Source organism: Vigna radiata, chromosome 9, assembly GCF_000741045.1.
Source record: "Vigna radiata var. radiata cultivar VC1973A chromosome 9, Vradiata_ver6, whole genome shotgun sequence".
NCBI lineage: Eukaryota > Viridiplantae > Streptophyta > Magnoliopsida > Fabales > Fabaceae > Vigna > Vigna radiata.
In genome coordinates this window covers 1,348,555-1,363,363 of record NC_028359.1, presented here as the reverse complement: position 1 = coordinate 1,363,363, position 14,809 = coordinate 1,348,555, and the positions used below count along the sequence as shown (strand labels likewise).

Genomic DNA, 14,809 nt, shown 5'->3' with positions numbered 1-14,809 from the left:
CGAATGTTCCACTGAAGCTACCCTACCTACATTTTTTTTTGTTTCTTTCAAGGTAAAGTATTATATAAAGTAATAATAAGTGTAAAAAGATATACAAGGTAATTGGCTAAGTTTTTAAAAATAACTTTTGGAAAAAGAAAATCCTGATGTCTGTGTGGATGCATGCACAATAATCCATTTAAAAAGAACAGAGGACTAATGTAAATCAAATAAATACACAGCAATGTATTGCTTATATTTTCAAACAAATACTGTTTTATTCTATATATTCCCCATTTTCTTTCTTTTTCTTAAAGAAATTATACTTTAAAATATATAAATCTTTATTATTATTTTTTTTTTGCTTTTAACTTTTTTTTTAATTTAAAAGTTTATTTTCTTATAACTATTTTATGACTTATATACTTTAAAATATATAAATAGTTTACATTCAACAAAGATAAATTGAATTTACAACTTATAAGTCATTGTAGAATTAAGTTAAACTAAATTTATTGATATTTAATGCACTTGAAACATATATATCTCAGTGTCGGGTACTATTACATTAGTCATTAAATAATGTTACAAAAGGACATAAGATAAGTCTTGGTAATTATTGATGATAGCGTTAACAAGCAATTAATGAGTTTACATACAAATCAAAAGAAAGAAGGTGGAGGAAGAGGGATAAAACTTCATCGGAAACATTGGAGATCGATGGAGTGATATTTTGGGAACCAACACAGGCCATAGGACCTTTAATATATGCGTAAAGATAAAATAATTTAATATTACATAAGTAGATACAAATATCAACTTACAAATCAATTTTATGATATTGAGTTAAATATAGAGTTTATTTTCTAACATGATATTATAGTTATATGAGTTTGAATTTATCTTAATGAGCTTTTATTGTTTGTTCAGTCTATTATATCATTCGTTATCGAAAGATTTATTATTTTTTGAGTTTATGGTGTCATCCGTTAAATGATTACATTGGTGGAAAAACAATTTCTTAACATTCAAATTATGCTTCAGTTTCGAAAAAATCGAAACGTATCAAAATGCAGTACATTTTTGTAGTTTTGACAAAACTATATGTCTCGGTTTAGGGGGAACCGATGCATAAGGGATATATTGTCTCAGTTCAATGAAGAACCGAGACAAAAAAAAGCCCTGAGTCACCCACTTGCCCCTTCTGCAAATCATACTTTTCACCTAACAGTTTTTTGGAAATAGGCCTATTATCTCGGTTCTCTGACTAACTGAGGTAAAAGGCCTTGCTAAATCCCTCTGCAAGCACTGATATTCACTGACAATTCTCTGTGCAAAACTTAGGTATTATTTTTTGCCAGCAGCTGACAACCTCTGATTCTGAACGTTCAAAGTTCATTTTATCAACCTAAATTGTCTTGGTTCTCTTTGAACCGATGTCATAGGCACTTTGTGCCTTAGTCTAACTGTGAACTGATGTCTATAGTTAGAGATATTTTCAAATTTTCCATTTAGAAATTTATTTTGAATTTTTTCATAAAAGTTTACGCATCAGTTGTCTTTACAACCGAGGCAATAAGGGTTTTATTGCATCAGTTTTCTACTTAACCGAGGTAATAACCTCTTCGAGAGATAAATTCTAGAAACGTAAAACAGTAACCACTCTTTCCATTGTTTGTTCTTCCCCCACATGAACTGCTTCCCATCTCGCGCGACTGTTTCTTCTTTTCCTTGCCTATCTGTCGCCGCTGCACATTAGCCATCGTCTTTTCAGCCCTTCTTCATTGTTGTTGTCGCCAGCTGTTGTTCGTCGTTGCCTCGACCAATGATCGTCGTCGTCTCGACCCTTCTTCGTCGTTGTCGCAAGCTACTATTCGTGTTGCCACCTTTCATCCCTTTTCTTGGTGTCGTTGTTTTTCTTCGCGTGATATGTTTTTCATACCTCCTTCATTTTTGTCTTTGTCCTTGATAGTAAATTGGGTTGAATTTGTCTATATGTATTTTGATAGGAATAGCAATGATAAAACTTTTGTATATGTATTTTGAATTAAGTTGTGTATAATTTTGAATAAAATGTGTTTGTATTAAATTGCTTGATAATGTAAATTGTTGTACAATTTTGAATTAGGGATATAGAAGTTACGAAAATAGAATTTTGAATTGTTTGTATTAAATTGGTTGATAACATAAATTGGTGTATAATTTTGAATTAGGGATATAGAAATTAGGGGAATAAAATTTTGAATTGTTTGTATTAAATTGGTTGATAATGTAAATTCTTGTATAATTTTGGATTAAAGATATAAAAATTAGGGATATAGAAATTATGGAATATAATTTTGAATTGTTTGTATTAGATTGGTTGATTTGGTGATGAAAGAAACTTTAAGGTTATGAATAATGAGATGAATTATTGTTTGTTTGTTTTTTTTTTTTTTGTAGATATTGTCTTTTTGTGGTTTTATAGCTTCTTAAACACAAACGTTCTCCATTATTGACCGACTTCCATGCTCTCAGGTTACTATTCTTAAAATTTTTCTTTTAATATGAATATGTAATTATTTGTTTGCTTGAATATATTGTATGTTACATATATGTAATTATTTGTTTACTTGAATATATTCTTGTTGTGAATTATTCTTAGTTTTCCATTTGAGATTCAATACAAAAATTATTTACTATTTTCAGATTTTTTGAGGAAACAATTTTTTACAAACGAACAATCATAATTTATAAGTATTGAATCTTGAATGATCCAATTTGACAGTTTAAGAAGTTTAAGAAGAGTGATAACTTGTTCATAATTTATTAATATATATAAATTTTAATATATATGTCTTAAATTTCATGAAAATTTACAGTTGTGTTTTGTTTTTAATATACATGTATTGAATTTCTTGAAAATTTGCAACTATGGTAAGTTTGATTTGGTGATTGGTTAGGTGTTATGTTTTTGAGAAAAGGAAATAATACACAGAATCATCAGAAGACATAAAGGTACAACAGTACGAGCATGGGGAGAAAACTAGAAATCCCTCGAGATGCAAAGTATGAACATGGGAGAGGGCTTCAACTAAGTAAAGGGCTCATTTCATAATATCTAATTTGCAAAACTCATAACAAAGAAATATCATCCAATTTCAAATTTTCAAGAGAGAAAATGAAAGAGATGATGGAAACTAAAAACAGAATATGTGAAAGAGTTTAAAAATACTATTTGAAATGTATTTTTAAATAAAATAATATATTGAAGGGTACTTTTAGCAATTCCGGAACCTTATAGTAATGGAGGACGAAACTCTGAAGGTGTAGCAAGAAATAGCCCTCCCAAAATGAGCTAGCTTTGACGGACCCAAATGCACTTGAACTTGCACAGAGAAAGAGTGAAGTTCAGAATTAGGGCTGCATTAAAACATGTTAAATTAATTTTTATTATTTATTCTATTTAATTCAAAACTTTATTATTAGAAAATCAATCAAATATTTCCATTTAAAACAAAAATCTATTTATATACTTACTTAACTTCACAAATACGATTTTTGGTACATATATTTTTCAAAACAAATAATTATATATTTTACAATATGCCGTAAGTATGTGTATATATATATATGGGGTTTGTTAACACGCGTACGCCTGTTTTTCAGTTGGTACGTTTTAACCATGTGTACCGGATTATAATAGACAAAAATATCCTCATTTATCATGGATTCTAAGTTTTAAGGTAAAGGATATTTAAATAATTTTCATTCTCAAAACTAAAAAAAAAAAACGAAACCCCCAAACCCTTACTCACCTCCCTCATTCCTCTCAACCCTTTCTCTTTCATCTCTCTCACTCCAACATTTTCTTTGTCATCTCTCTCACTCCAACATTTTCTTTGTCATTCTTATTGCCCCAATTGAAAAAAAAAACCATAAACCCTTGCCTAACCCTTGTCCTTTTTCCTTTACACAAAGTGTTTCTTTTTCCTTTCTCTGTTGGTATGGGATACATTATGTAAGATTACAACCTAGGATTGAAAGAATTGTACTCCTAGGGAATTCTTCTATATCAATTTCTTTAATTCTCTTATGTCCCTTTTTTATCACTGAATCAACTTCTACATGCGTTTAGAATAAACTTTAACCACTGTACAAGATAAAAACCAGTAAAATCATTTTTTACCTTTGAGATTTGGGAAGAGTAACATAAAATGACAAAGTTTATATTTATTTTACACACATTAATAAATATAAAATGATTATAAAAGAGTAAACTTTTTCAATTTTTAAAAAATATCTCTGATTCAAATTGCTACCACCATCTTCAATTGGTTGAGATAANAGAAAAAATGTTGGAATGATGACAGAGAAAATGTTGAGATGAGAGAGAAAATATCTCTAATGACAAAGGGTTTTTGATTTTTTTTTCAATTGGGGCAACAGTAGGGATGACAGAGAAAATGTTGGAATGAGAGAGATGACAGAGAAAATGTTGGAGTGAAAGAGACGAGAGAGAAAGGGTTGAGAGGAATGTGGGAGGTGAATAAGGGTTTGGGTTTTTTTTTTAGTTTTAAGAATGAAAATTATTTAAATATCTTTGACCTTAAAACTTGAATCCATGATAAATGAGGATACTTTTATCTACTATAATCCCGTACACATTGTTAAAACGTACCAACTGAAAAACAGGCGTACACGTGTTAACAAACCCCTATATATATTATCTAAAGTTAAATCACCACATGTAATTATCTGCCTACGTGTCAACAAATAGATAATCTCAATTTAAATAAAACATGCAATAGTAAACCAATATTGATTGAACCTATAAATTGTCAATTGTATACATTCTATATTTAAATAATTTATTATATCATAATTTAAGTCTCGTCAATATCTTTTAATTATCATTACATCTTTAAACTCATTTTAATAAGAAATTGAAGTATTTGAAGACAAACATTAAATTAAGAGTAGTATATGATTAAAGTTTAATAGTATTTTTTATTTTTATATTTGTAACTACGATTAAAAGTATTTTTTCTCTATTTCTTTTTTATTCAATATAATTCATATATTTTTTAAAACAATTCAATAGTTCTTTTCGTTAAATCATCATTACTGTTTTTTAAAATATAACTTTTGGAAAAAGAAAATCTTGATGTCTATATATATATATATATATATATATATATATATATATATATATATATATATANTATATATATATATATATATATATATATATATATATATATATATATATATATATATATATATATATATATATATATATATATATATATATTACTCTAGTAGAATATTTTACTTATTTATTTATTATTATCTAAAAAAACATATTTAATTTATATATAAAATGACTTTCGGCTAATAAAGTTGTAATATATGCTATAAATTTATTATCATAATACTTAATTGAAGCACTAAACTTAATTTAAAAATTATATAATTTATTAAAAAAATCTTACAATTAATAATTATTATTAATTAAAACCTCCCTCGTGCCTCAACAAAAATCCCTCTCAAATCTCTCTCAACTCTAAAGACCACACTCAATACGAAAATGATATGGAGTGGAAAGTAAGCAGTTTTTCTTCTTTCATCTTCTTTCATATTATATATCAAACGTTGATGAGTATTTTAAAAATATATGAATCATTTTCCTATAAAAAATTTCACATTTATCAGTCGATTCAAACATATAAAATATAAAGCTGGCACATATTTAGAAAAAGGAAAAAAAAAAAAGATAGTTACAATTGTAAGAAAAAAAATAAACCCACTTAAATCAAGATTTTGATTGATTTGTCTTTATATATTCTTATATTTTAAAGAAGTAGTTTAATTACGAAAATAATAAACGATTAATACTGTAGAAAGAGCATATATATGTATTCCTAAGAAATTTTAGATATTATAATTAATTTATTATAAAACATGATAAATATAATTGAATCATAATTTGAAATATATTTCGAAATTTATAAACATAAGTTTCAAGAATTACAACTAGTGATTATAACTATTTGGTCACATAAAAAATTAAGCATTCCCTAACTCACCCAACAAATTCCTTTGCCTATATCATGATATATATGCTCAGGCTTTAGTGATCCGTAATTGAAAGAATATATATTGAAAAATTTACATCTTTTAATTTATTATCCACAAATTTGTCCTAGTAACTTAATATTTTATTCTACATTGTTCTTTCGCATGTAGTAATACTTGAATAGATATATAAAAAATGATCCGTTGTTATATTTAATTTTTTTACATTCATTTTCACATTATCTTTACTTACTTTTATTTTCTTATTTTTAAAAAAACAAAACAAAAAATTATACTTTTTATAATTATTTTACTTTTATATTATTTATCAACTAAATGTAAAAATTGTCGTGGTACAAGTAGTATATATCACAATATTTAATGAAAAAAAGATAGTACAATAGCAAGTCTTTATTACCATACCTAAAATATTCAAAAGTCGAAGATTATTTAGGTGATGTTATTTATTAGAGATTCGTTATTATCGTACACCAGCACATTTTCTAAGCCCTTAAATAAATAACTTATTTTTAACAATAAAAAATAATAGAGAATTCAAGAATAGTTGTATTTATTATTTTGAAAGGATTTTGAACAATGCAGTAAATTATTGGAGGTAAAAATTAGGTTAAAGTTGAGAGAAAATTTGTACATGAGGTAGTAGGCATGGTCTATTTATGGAAGCAAAGGCTGGAGGAAGAAGATGCAAGAGTTAGCTGAGAGATAAGAAGAAGCGGTGAGATACAGAGATCAGTATGAAGTTCGCGGTGTTCTTTCTTGCTACATTTTTGGTGGCATCTCAATGCCATGGCGGTTCTTTCCGAAGCTTCCCTCTCGAAATGCCAACCGGTTATGGCGATGGTGTTAGTCACGACGACGTAAGATGCGCCAGTTGGAGACTCGCTGTGGAAGCACAAAACATCTTTGGCTTTGAAACAATTCCTGAACAGTGCGTAGACTCTACAGCAGCCTACATCGAAGGAGGACAATACCAATCAGACTCCAAAACCGTTAACCAACAAGTTTTCTTCTACGCTAGTGATCTCAAAATCCAAGACAACGATGTAGTTATCTTCAACGTAGATGGAACCGTACTCTCCAATATCCCATACTATTCTCAGCATGGATATGGGTAACACTCTTTTCCTTTCTTTTTATACAAAGTTTTCTGTTTGTTTTGTCATGCATGACTTATATCTCTTTCACCATCTTCTTCTATGTGATATAGATCGGAGAAATTCAATTCTACACGTTATGACGAAGAGTTTGTTAACAAGGGTGATGCACCAGCATTGCCTGAGACTCTTAAGAATTACAACAAACTTCTGGGTCTTGGAGTCAAGATTATCTTCTTGACTGGAAGACTGACCGACAAAAAGGCTGTAACTGAAGCCAACTTGAGGAAAGCTGGTTTCCACACATGGGAGAAGTTGATTCTCAAGTGAGTTTAAATCATTTTTCTACGATATAATCGAAATGCATGAGATTTAAACGATTGGGTTTTGGTTGCAGGGAGCCATCAAACGGTCAAAATACACTTGAATACAAATCAACCGAGAGAGGGAAGCTGGTGCAGCAGGGTTACAGAATTATTGCAAATGTTGCAGACCAGTGGAGCAGTTTGAAAGGAGGAAACCAAGGCCTCAGGAGCTTTAAGCTGCCTAATCCCTTGTACTTCATTGAGTAGTTGACCTTTCATGGCTATAGCTTGCTCCTATATATATGTAATAAGATATGCATGCAGAAATTCAATGAGCTTGAAATAGGAGCGTTAATGGCTGTGTATGGGTTTGCGTTATGCATAACATCATTTGAGAAATAATGTTACAAAAGGACATAAGATAAGTCTTGGTAATTATTGATGATAGCGTTAACAAGCAATTAATATGAGTAGAGGACAATGAATCTTGAAAAGAAACACATACATAGGTCAGCTAAGATTTCATCTTGTTTGTCCACAACTTGGCATGTTTCGGCATCAGAATTTGCAGACTTTTATGCATAACAATAATTAGAAAAGAACGTAATATAACTTTCTTTTTATAGGGATATATCTATATACCATGGTAAGTTACGTACAAATCAAGTGAAAGAAAGAAAGTGGAGGAACACGGATACAACAACATCGATATCAATGAGTGATATTTTGGGAACCAACATAGGCAATAGGAACTTTAATATATGTGTAGATATAAAATAAGTTAATAATATATAAATAGATGCAAATCTCACACTTACAAGTTAATTTTATTAGATTGAGTTAGATTTAAAGTTTACTTTTTAACATGGTATTATAGTTATGAATTTGAATTTATTTATTTTAATGAGATTTTGTTATTTGTTTGATTTATTATATCATTTGTTATCAAAATATTTGTTATTTTTCGAATTTATGGTGTCACTCTTTAGATGACTACACCGGTGGAAAACACAGTTTTTAAAGTGTACATTATGCTTCAATTTTTTCAAAATCAAAGCATATCAAAATATAGTAGCATTTTTGTAGTTTTAACAAAACTATACGTCTCAGTTCAGGGAAAACCGATATATAAGAAGTATATTGCCTTGGTTCAACTAGGAATCGAGACCTAAAACCCTAATTCACTCACCTGCCCCTTCTACATAATAATGTCTAAATAATGGAAAAACCAATCTTTATGAAAAACATAATAAAAAAAAGTGAAAATTTCAGTCCAAACGAACACCACAATTGCAAGATAAAATGAAATGAATTAAAAAACTTACTTTTATAAATTTAATGTCGTTGTTACACTTTGGTCGAAGATTTCGCACTAATATTAAAGTGAAAGATGAGAATGTTAACTTGTTTTTGAGGTTTTAAAAGAAAATTTGTGACCTAATCAAAATTGACGTCAATTTGAATTTTAACATAATTTATAAGACCAACAAACATTAAATACAGTCACATTAATCATATGATCGATATTAAAAACCAAACATATATTATAAGTAAATCCAACGTTAAACTTTTTTACTTAAAATATTGATATGATAATATTATAAACTTTTTTTTATACTAATGAGAGCCATAATTATCAACTTAAAAATTGCATATAATTATCAAAAGTTTGTTTCTTTTCACTATAAAATTTTCATAACCATGCATCCGTATTTTACTCAAAATTTATGTGTCGAAAAGTTTATATTGAACAAAGATAACATGAATTTACAACTTTTAAAATCCAACTCTTCACATTTATTAAGAATTAATTTGTCTTAATTAATTGCTTACTGTGTCATCTGCTGTGGGATCGCTTTATGATAACTTATTGATGTCTGGTCCATATTTTGAATATATGTCTCATTGTGGGGTCTTTATTAAATTATTTATTAATGTCATAAATTTTCAATATTATTATATAACTAAAAATACGACCAGCATGTGTTTTAAAAAACGTATGGCATGAAATAAATTCTAAAATCTAATAAGAAATTAAGTATTTGAAGACAAACAATAAATTAAGAGTAGTATATCATTAAAGTTTAATAATACATTTTATCTTATATTTGTAACAATGATTTAATATGTTTTTTCTCTATTTACTCAATACAATTCATATATTTTTTAAAGAAAATTAATATAATTATTTCCTTTGAATCAATGTCTTTTAAGGGATGTCATTCTCATAAAAGACACTTTTTATGTATAATGTTTTTTTTATGTCTATTAATAATCCAACGTATATTGCAAATAACATAAATCTTATAATATTTGATATAAATGCTTATAAGATCTAACATAAATTTCTATTATTCTATTAAAAAGTAATTGACTTTGTTTTAAAATCTAAAAAAACAAATCCGATAAAATTCTTACAAAATTTTGCTTTTAATAAATTTCTTAAATAAAACATAATTACTTTCAAGAGTGCCTTTGCGTTTTTTAAAATTTTTATAACCTCCAATTATTCTAAAATCAAATCATATAAATTCTATATTTCCAAAAACATTTTTCATTTCCTTAAAGAAAACGTTAAAAAGAGAGTCACATACAACAATGATCCATACCCACTCCCACTTAAAAAGTATATTAATTAATGTAATAATTGAGATCTAATAACGATGACAACTATCCCTAGCTTCAAAATAGTGAATTATGCCACTTGCGATTTTTATATTACGAAATTTTAATCTAAACTTTTATATCATGTCAATGAAAGATACGGGTTTTTTAAAATATTTTAATTAAAAAAACTATAGACAATTCGTTACATATACGTACGATTTATAAAAAGTTTTTATATGAATTAAAAAAAAATGGAAAGGTTAAACTCTTCCACGTTTAAAACGAAGATATAATTTTAAAACAAGGAGACGTATCTTTTGAGGATGAAAAGAACAATGTAATTAAAAAATTCAAACCATTGGGTTATCCTAAACTAGTATTTAAGTTTTGTTTGAGTTCCAAGTGAAAAAAAAGAAAAACACAAAGAACATCAAATAAATACACAGTACAACAGCATATATGATGCATGTATATTTCAAATAAATAGTATTAAAAATAAATTTTAAATCAAACATAATTGTATAAAATTAATTTATAACATTAGGTTTTGATTTATATATATATATATATATATATATATATTTATGAATGTCAATGATAATTCCTTTAGTAAAAAAATAATGGAAAAAGTTAATTTTAACAACATTTTTATAATGTATATATGTGATAGTTTGTGATTAGTCAGTTTTAAATATTTTTTTAAAAATAAATTTAAACATGCTAATAAAATGGTGACATATTTTGTTGTCAAAAAGTTATTAAAATATAAATATCCTAAAATATTTGCTATTACAAAGCACGATGTTAAGGAGAATATAGAATTAATAACATTTTTCATTTATCAAGAACATTTTAATAGGAAATAAAGTTTGAACGCGGGCATACTAAACTACTTAAAAATCATCCATGATATATAAGTTTCAATATAGTATAATGAAAACAGAAAGTTGATCAGGTTTTATAATTGAAAAATGCAAAACATTATTTTCATTTCGTTCACTGTTTATTTAATTACTGAAAATAATAAATAACGTGGATCATAAAAACAATGCGCGAGTATATTCACAAATATTTTAGGCCGCAAAAGGTGTTATAAAGAAGAAAACCCTAAGCCATGAAACTAGAAGTGTAAGGTGTGATAGAATGAATAAGGAGAGAATGAAGGTGTTTGGTTTTGTTGTTGCTATAGCTGTAGCAGCATGGCAGTGTCATGGTTCAGAGCATGGTGCAAGCTTTCAAGTTTTCCCTCTGCGAATGAAAACTGGTCATGGTGGTCGATACATTCCAGAGGTTTCGTGCCAAAGTTGGAGGGTTGGTGTGGAAGCACACAACGTGATTGATTGGAAAACTGTTCCTTTAGATTGTGAGGGTTACATTGGAAACTATATGCTTGGTCACCAATATAGATCAGACTCCATAACTGTTTGCCGTGAAGCTTATCTTTATGCCAAAACCCTAAATATCACTGCTAAAGACATATGGGTCTTTGATGTAGACGAAACCACACTGTCTAATCTCCCATATTATGCTCAACATGGATTTGGGTATGTTCTGTTTTTCTGTTTTTTTTTTCTATTACTAATCATAATTTATTTTTCTTATGTAGACTTTGTAAATTATATATAAGTCTTCTTATTTGATAGTAATGCATTAACGTATACACGTGGTCATGATATATATTTTTAGGATAATGATATTTTAACAATATTTTAAAATTACTTTATAATCAATAATAATAATTATAAACATCAATATGAATCAATTACAGAATGACATGTAGATAATAATGTTAAAATGTTGTAAAAAAAACATGGTCAAAGTATCACTATCCATATTTTAAGTAACATAGTGCGATTATTAACTTTTTTTTATTTATTTCTTTGAGTATTAGTGTATAATTGCAGGATTTATAGTATTATTGGTTTTCATGAAATTCTCTCTCACACACTCATTTATATAAGAGTAACTTTTTTAGATGATTATAAGCAGCAGTGTTAGCATCTTCATTGTTTTTTTTTTTTTAATTTGGTGGTACCTTTTTAATGTGAGAAGAATAAATCTTTATTAGATAATGATATAATGATAAAATATTTAATGCTATGTCACCATTTAAGACATTAGATATTTCATTCGGATAAACCAAAGATTTGATCAAAACTAAAAGAAACAATAATAACTTAACCTTAAGTTCTTGATTACATCCATTTAGAGAACAGTTAGGTTTTGAGTTAAAGAACCTAATATCTCACTAGTTGGTTGATTTTGTGGGATGGAATGAAACGCTTTCTATAATTAATATATGTGTAAATTGACATTATTTATGATTATTTTTTATTTTTTTTACCTGGTGTAATTTGAACTGGTGATGCATAGGGTGGAACCATATAATTCGACATTGTTTAATGAATGGGTTGATCTCGGAGAGGCACCAGCACTGCCTGAGAGTCTCAAACTGTACAAGAAATTGTTGTCGCTTGGCATCAAGATTGTGTTCTTGACAGGAAGACCACTGGAACAGAAGGCTGTCACAGTTACCAACTTAAAGATTGCAGGATACCACAAATGGGAGAAGATTATCGTAAAGTGCGTTTCTTTTCACTATAAAATTTCCATGCTCACTGTCTTTCATTTTAAAACCTAATTTAATCTCACAAAATTAAAAAACTAACATATAAGTTGAAATTTGCACCCACTTATATATTATGAATTAATTTTATCTCTAATCGATGGAACATGAAGAGTAATCCTCCCTGCACCTCACCTCCTTCTTCCTACAACTCCAATTTTACCATTTTATCCTTCTAATAAATTTAAAACCTATTACATATAATATATAACAGAGAAAGCTGAGCAGGTTGTGGAGGTGCTGATCTAATTTTCGGGTCTGAGAATCAAAGAAAAAAACCCTGCAAAATTAGACAATGGACTATCCTGGGTCTCAGTAGTCAAATGCCAAGAACAGTGAGTATCAGAATGGTAGCTCTTTCTCTCTTTCTATTTCCTTCGATTTAGGGGAAACATACATGAACCATGTTGCTGCAATGTTGGTAGCTACACTCAGTTTTTCTTCATCACCCTCTTCATCAGCTTTCATGTCCAGATCAAGACTGTTAAAGCCCGTCTGTCTTGAACTCACTTCTTCTTGCTCCGCAGATCCGCACAACCGCAGGACGAACTGCGTTTTCATTAGCCGCCGCATTGCGATATGCGGACAACACGAAATGCACCCCCCAAAACCCCAACCGCATATCCACCTGCGGTTGCCATTAGCCGCCGGACGAATTGCGTTTCCCTTTACCCGCATTGCGAAATGCGGACAACAAGATGCACCCCCCAAAACTCAACCGCAGATCCAGTTGCGGTTGCCATCAGCCGCAGATCCAGCTGCGGTTGCCATCAGCCGCAGATCCAGCTGCGGCGCCATCAGATCCGCCATTCGTAGGGCGGCAACAGTGTCATTTGCGGCAGTTTTCATCTCCGCGATTCCACACTTGAGCAACCTTCTTCAGAAATTGAAAACTTGAATCCAGATTTCTTTTTCACCTCAACAACTCAGAGAGTGAAAACACAAAAAAGAAAAAAGAAACACAAAAAAGAAGAAAAAAAATATACTTTTTGCTCTGGAAAATTGAAGCCACGCTGTCTGGTTGGTTTTTCCAAAAAGCTGGTTGAATTGAGAGTTGAAAAAGAAAGAAAAATGAAAAGCTCAAATTAAATACTATTGTTACAGCATTAAATGAAGGATATAATAGTAAAATTGGTGAAGGATAGAATGGTAAAATTGAAGGTGCAGGAAGAAGGAGAGGAGGTGTAGGGAGGAACCTTCGAACATGAAACGCATTAGCTTTCGAGAAATAATGTTACAAAAAGGCCATAGTGATAACTCTTGGTAATTATTGATGATGGGTTGACAAGCAATATGAGAGAGGACAAAGTTAGGGTAGGGCAAGGAAACACCGAATCTTGAAAAGAAACACAGTTAAGATTTCTTTCATCACCTTGTTTGTCGACAAGGCATGTTTCGGCATCAGAATTTGCAGACTTTTGTGCATAACAATAATTAGAAAATAACGTATTATTATAATTATTTTATTTTTTTTTGTATAGGGATACATCCATATACTATGGTAAGACAGCAGTTACATACAAATCAAGTGAGAGAAAGAAGCTGGAGGAGCAGGGATACAACATCATCGGAAACATTGGAGATCAATGGAGTGATATTTTGGGAACCAACACAGGCGACAGGACCTTTAAGCTTCCCGATCCTATGTACTATATTAGTTGACACTCTCACTATAGCAACTACCTTAATTGCTTACTATGAATGGAATAAGATGCATACATGTAACAGTATGGGACTTTGTCTCTTTTCTACGAACTAAACGCAACAATTGCTCAAGTCGTGAATTTTTATATTGATTATTTTGGTTCCACTTTGTAGATAGTGATCTTTAACTTTCTACATTTGTCGATAGCTAAAATGTGCTTTGTCTGGACCACTAATAATTGTATCGAAGGACCATCCTAATAACTAGTAAAATGACACTTAGCCAAACGTGATCTTTTAGTATTGTCTATAAAATAATTCATCTCATTAGATATAACTATATACTCAATATTAAAACTTTATTTTTTTATTAGGAGTTTTGTATTGAAAAAGTGAATATTATATTAATAAAATAGATGGTTTTCATAAGAATTTAATTAGCGTAAATTTTATTTTAAGAGGAAAAGTACAGCAAG

General features: G+C 29.1%; 2 protein-coding genes across 2 annotated transcripts; both read left to right on the top strand.

Annotated features, from left to right (window-relative positions):
• The first annotated feature begins 6,755 nt into the window (after window positions 1-6,755).
• Window positions 6,756-7,831, top strand: LOC106773707 (stem 28 kDa glycoprotein-like). The gene is made up of 3 exons (XM_014660447.2): window positions 6,756-7,168; window positions 7,265-7,477; window positions 7,549-7,831. Exons 1-3 carry the CDS (start codon window positions 6,792-6,794, stop codon window positions 7,721-7,723), a joined length of 765 nt encoding a protein of 254 aa, XP_014515933.1. The 5' UTR covers window positions 6,756-6,791; the 3' UTR covers window positions 7,724-7,831.
• A 3,338-nt stretch (window positions 7,832-11,169) lies between these two features.
• On the top strand, window positions 11,170-14,396 carry LOC106773796 (stem 28 kDa glycoprotein). Its single transcript, XM_014660547.2, has 3 exons — window positions 11,170-11,607; window positions 12,437-12,646; window positions 14,171-14,396. The coding sequence occupies exons 1-3, from the start codon at window positions 11,207-11,209 to the stop codon at window positions 14,349-14,351; spliced, it is 792 nt and encodes a 263-aa protein (XP_014516033.2). The 5' UTR covers window positions 11,170-11,206; the 3' UTR covers window positions 14,352-14,396.
• The last annotated feature ends 413 nt before the right edge of the window (window positions 14,397-14,809 follow it).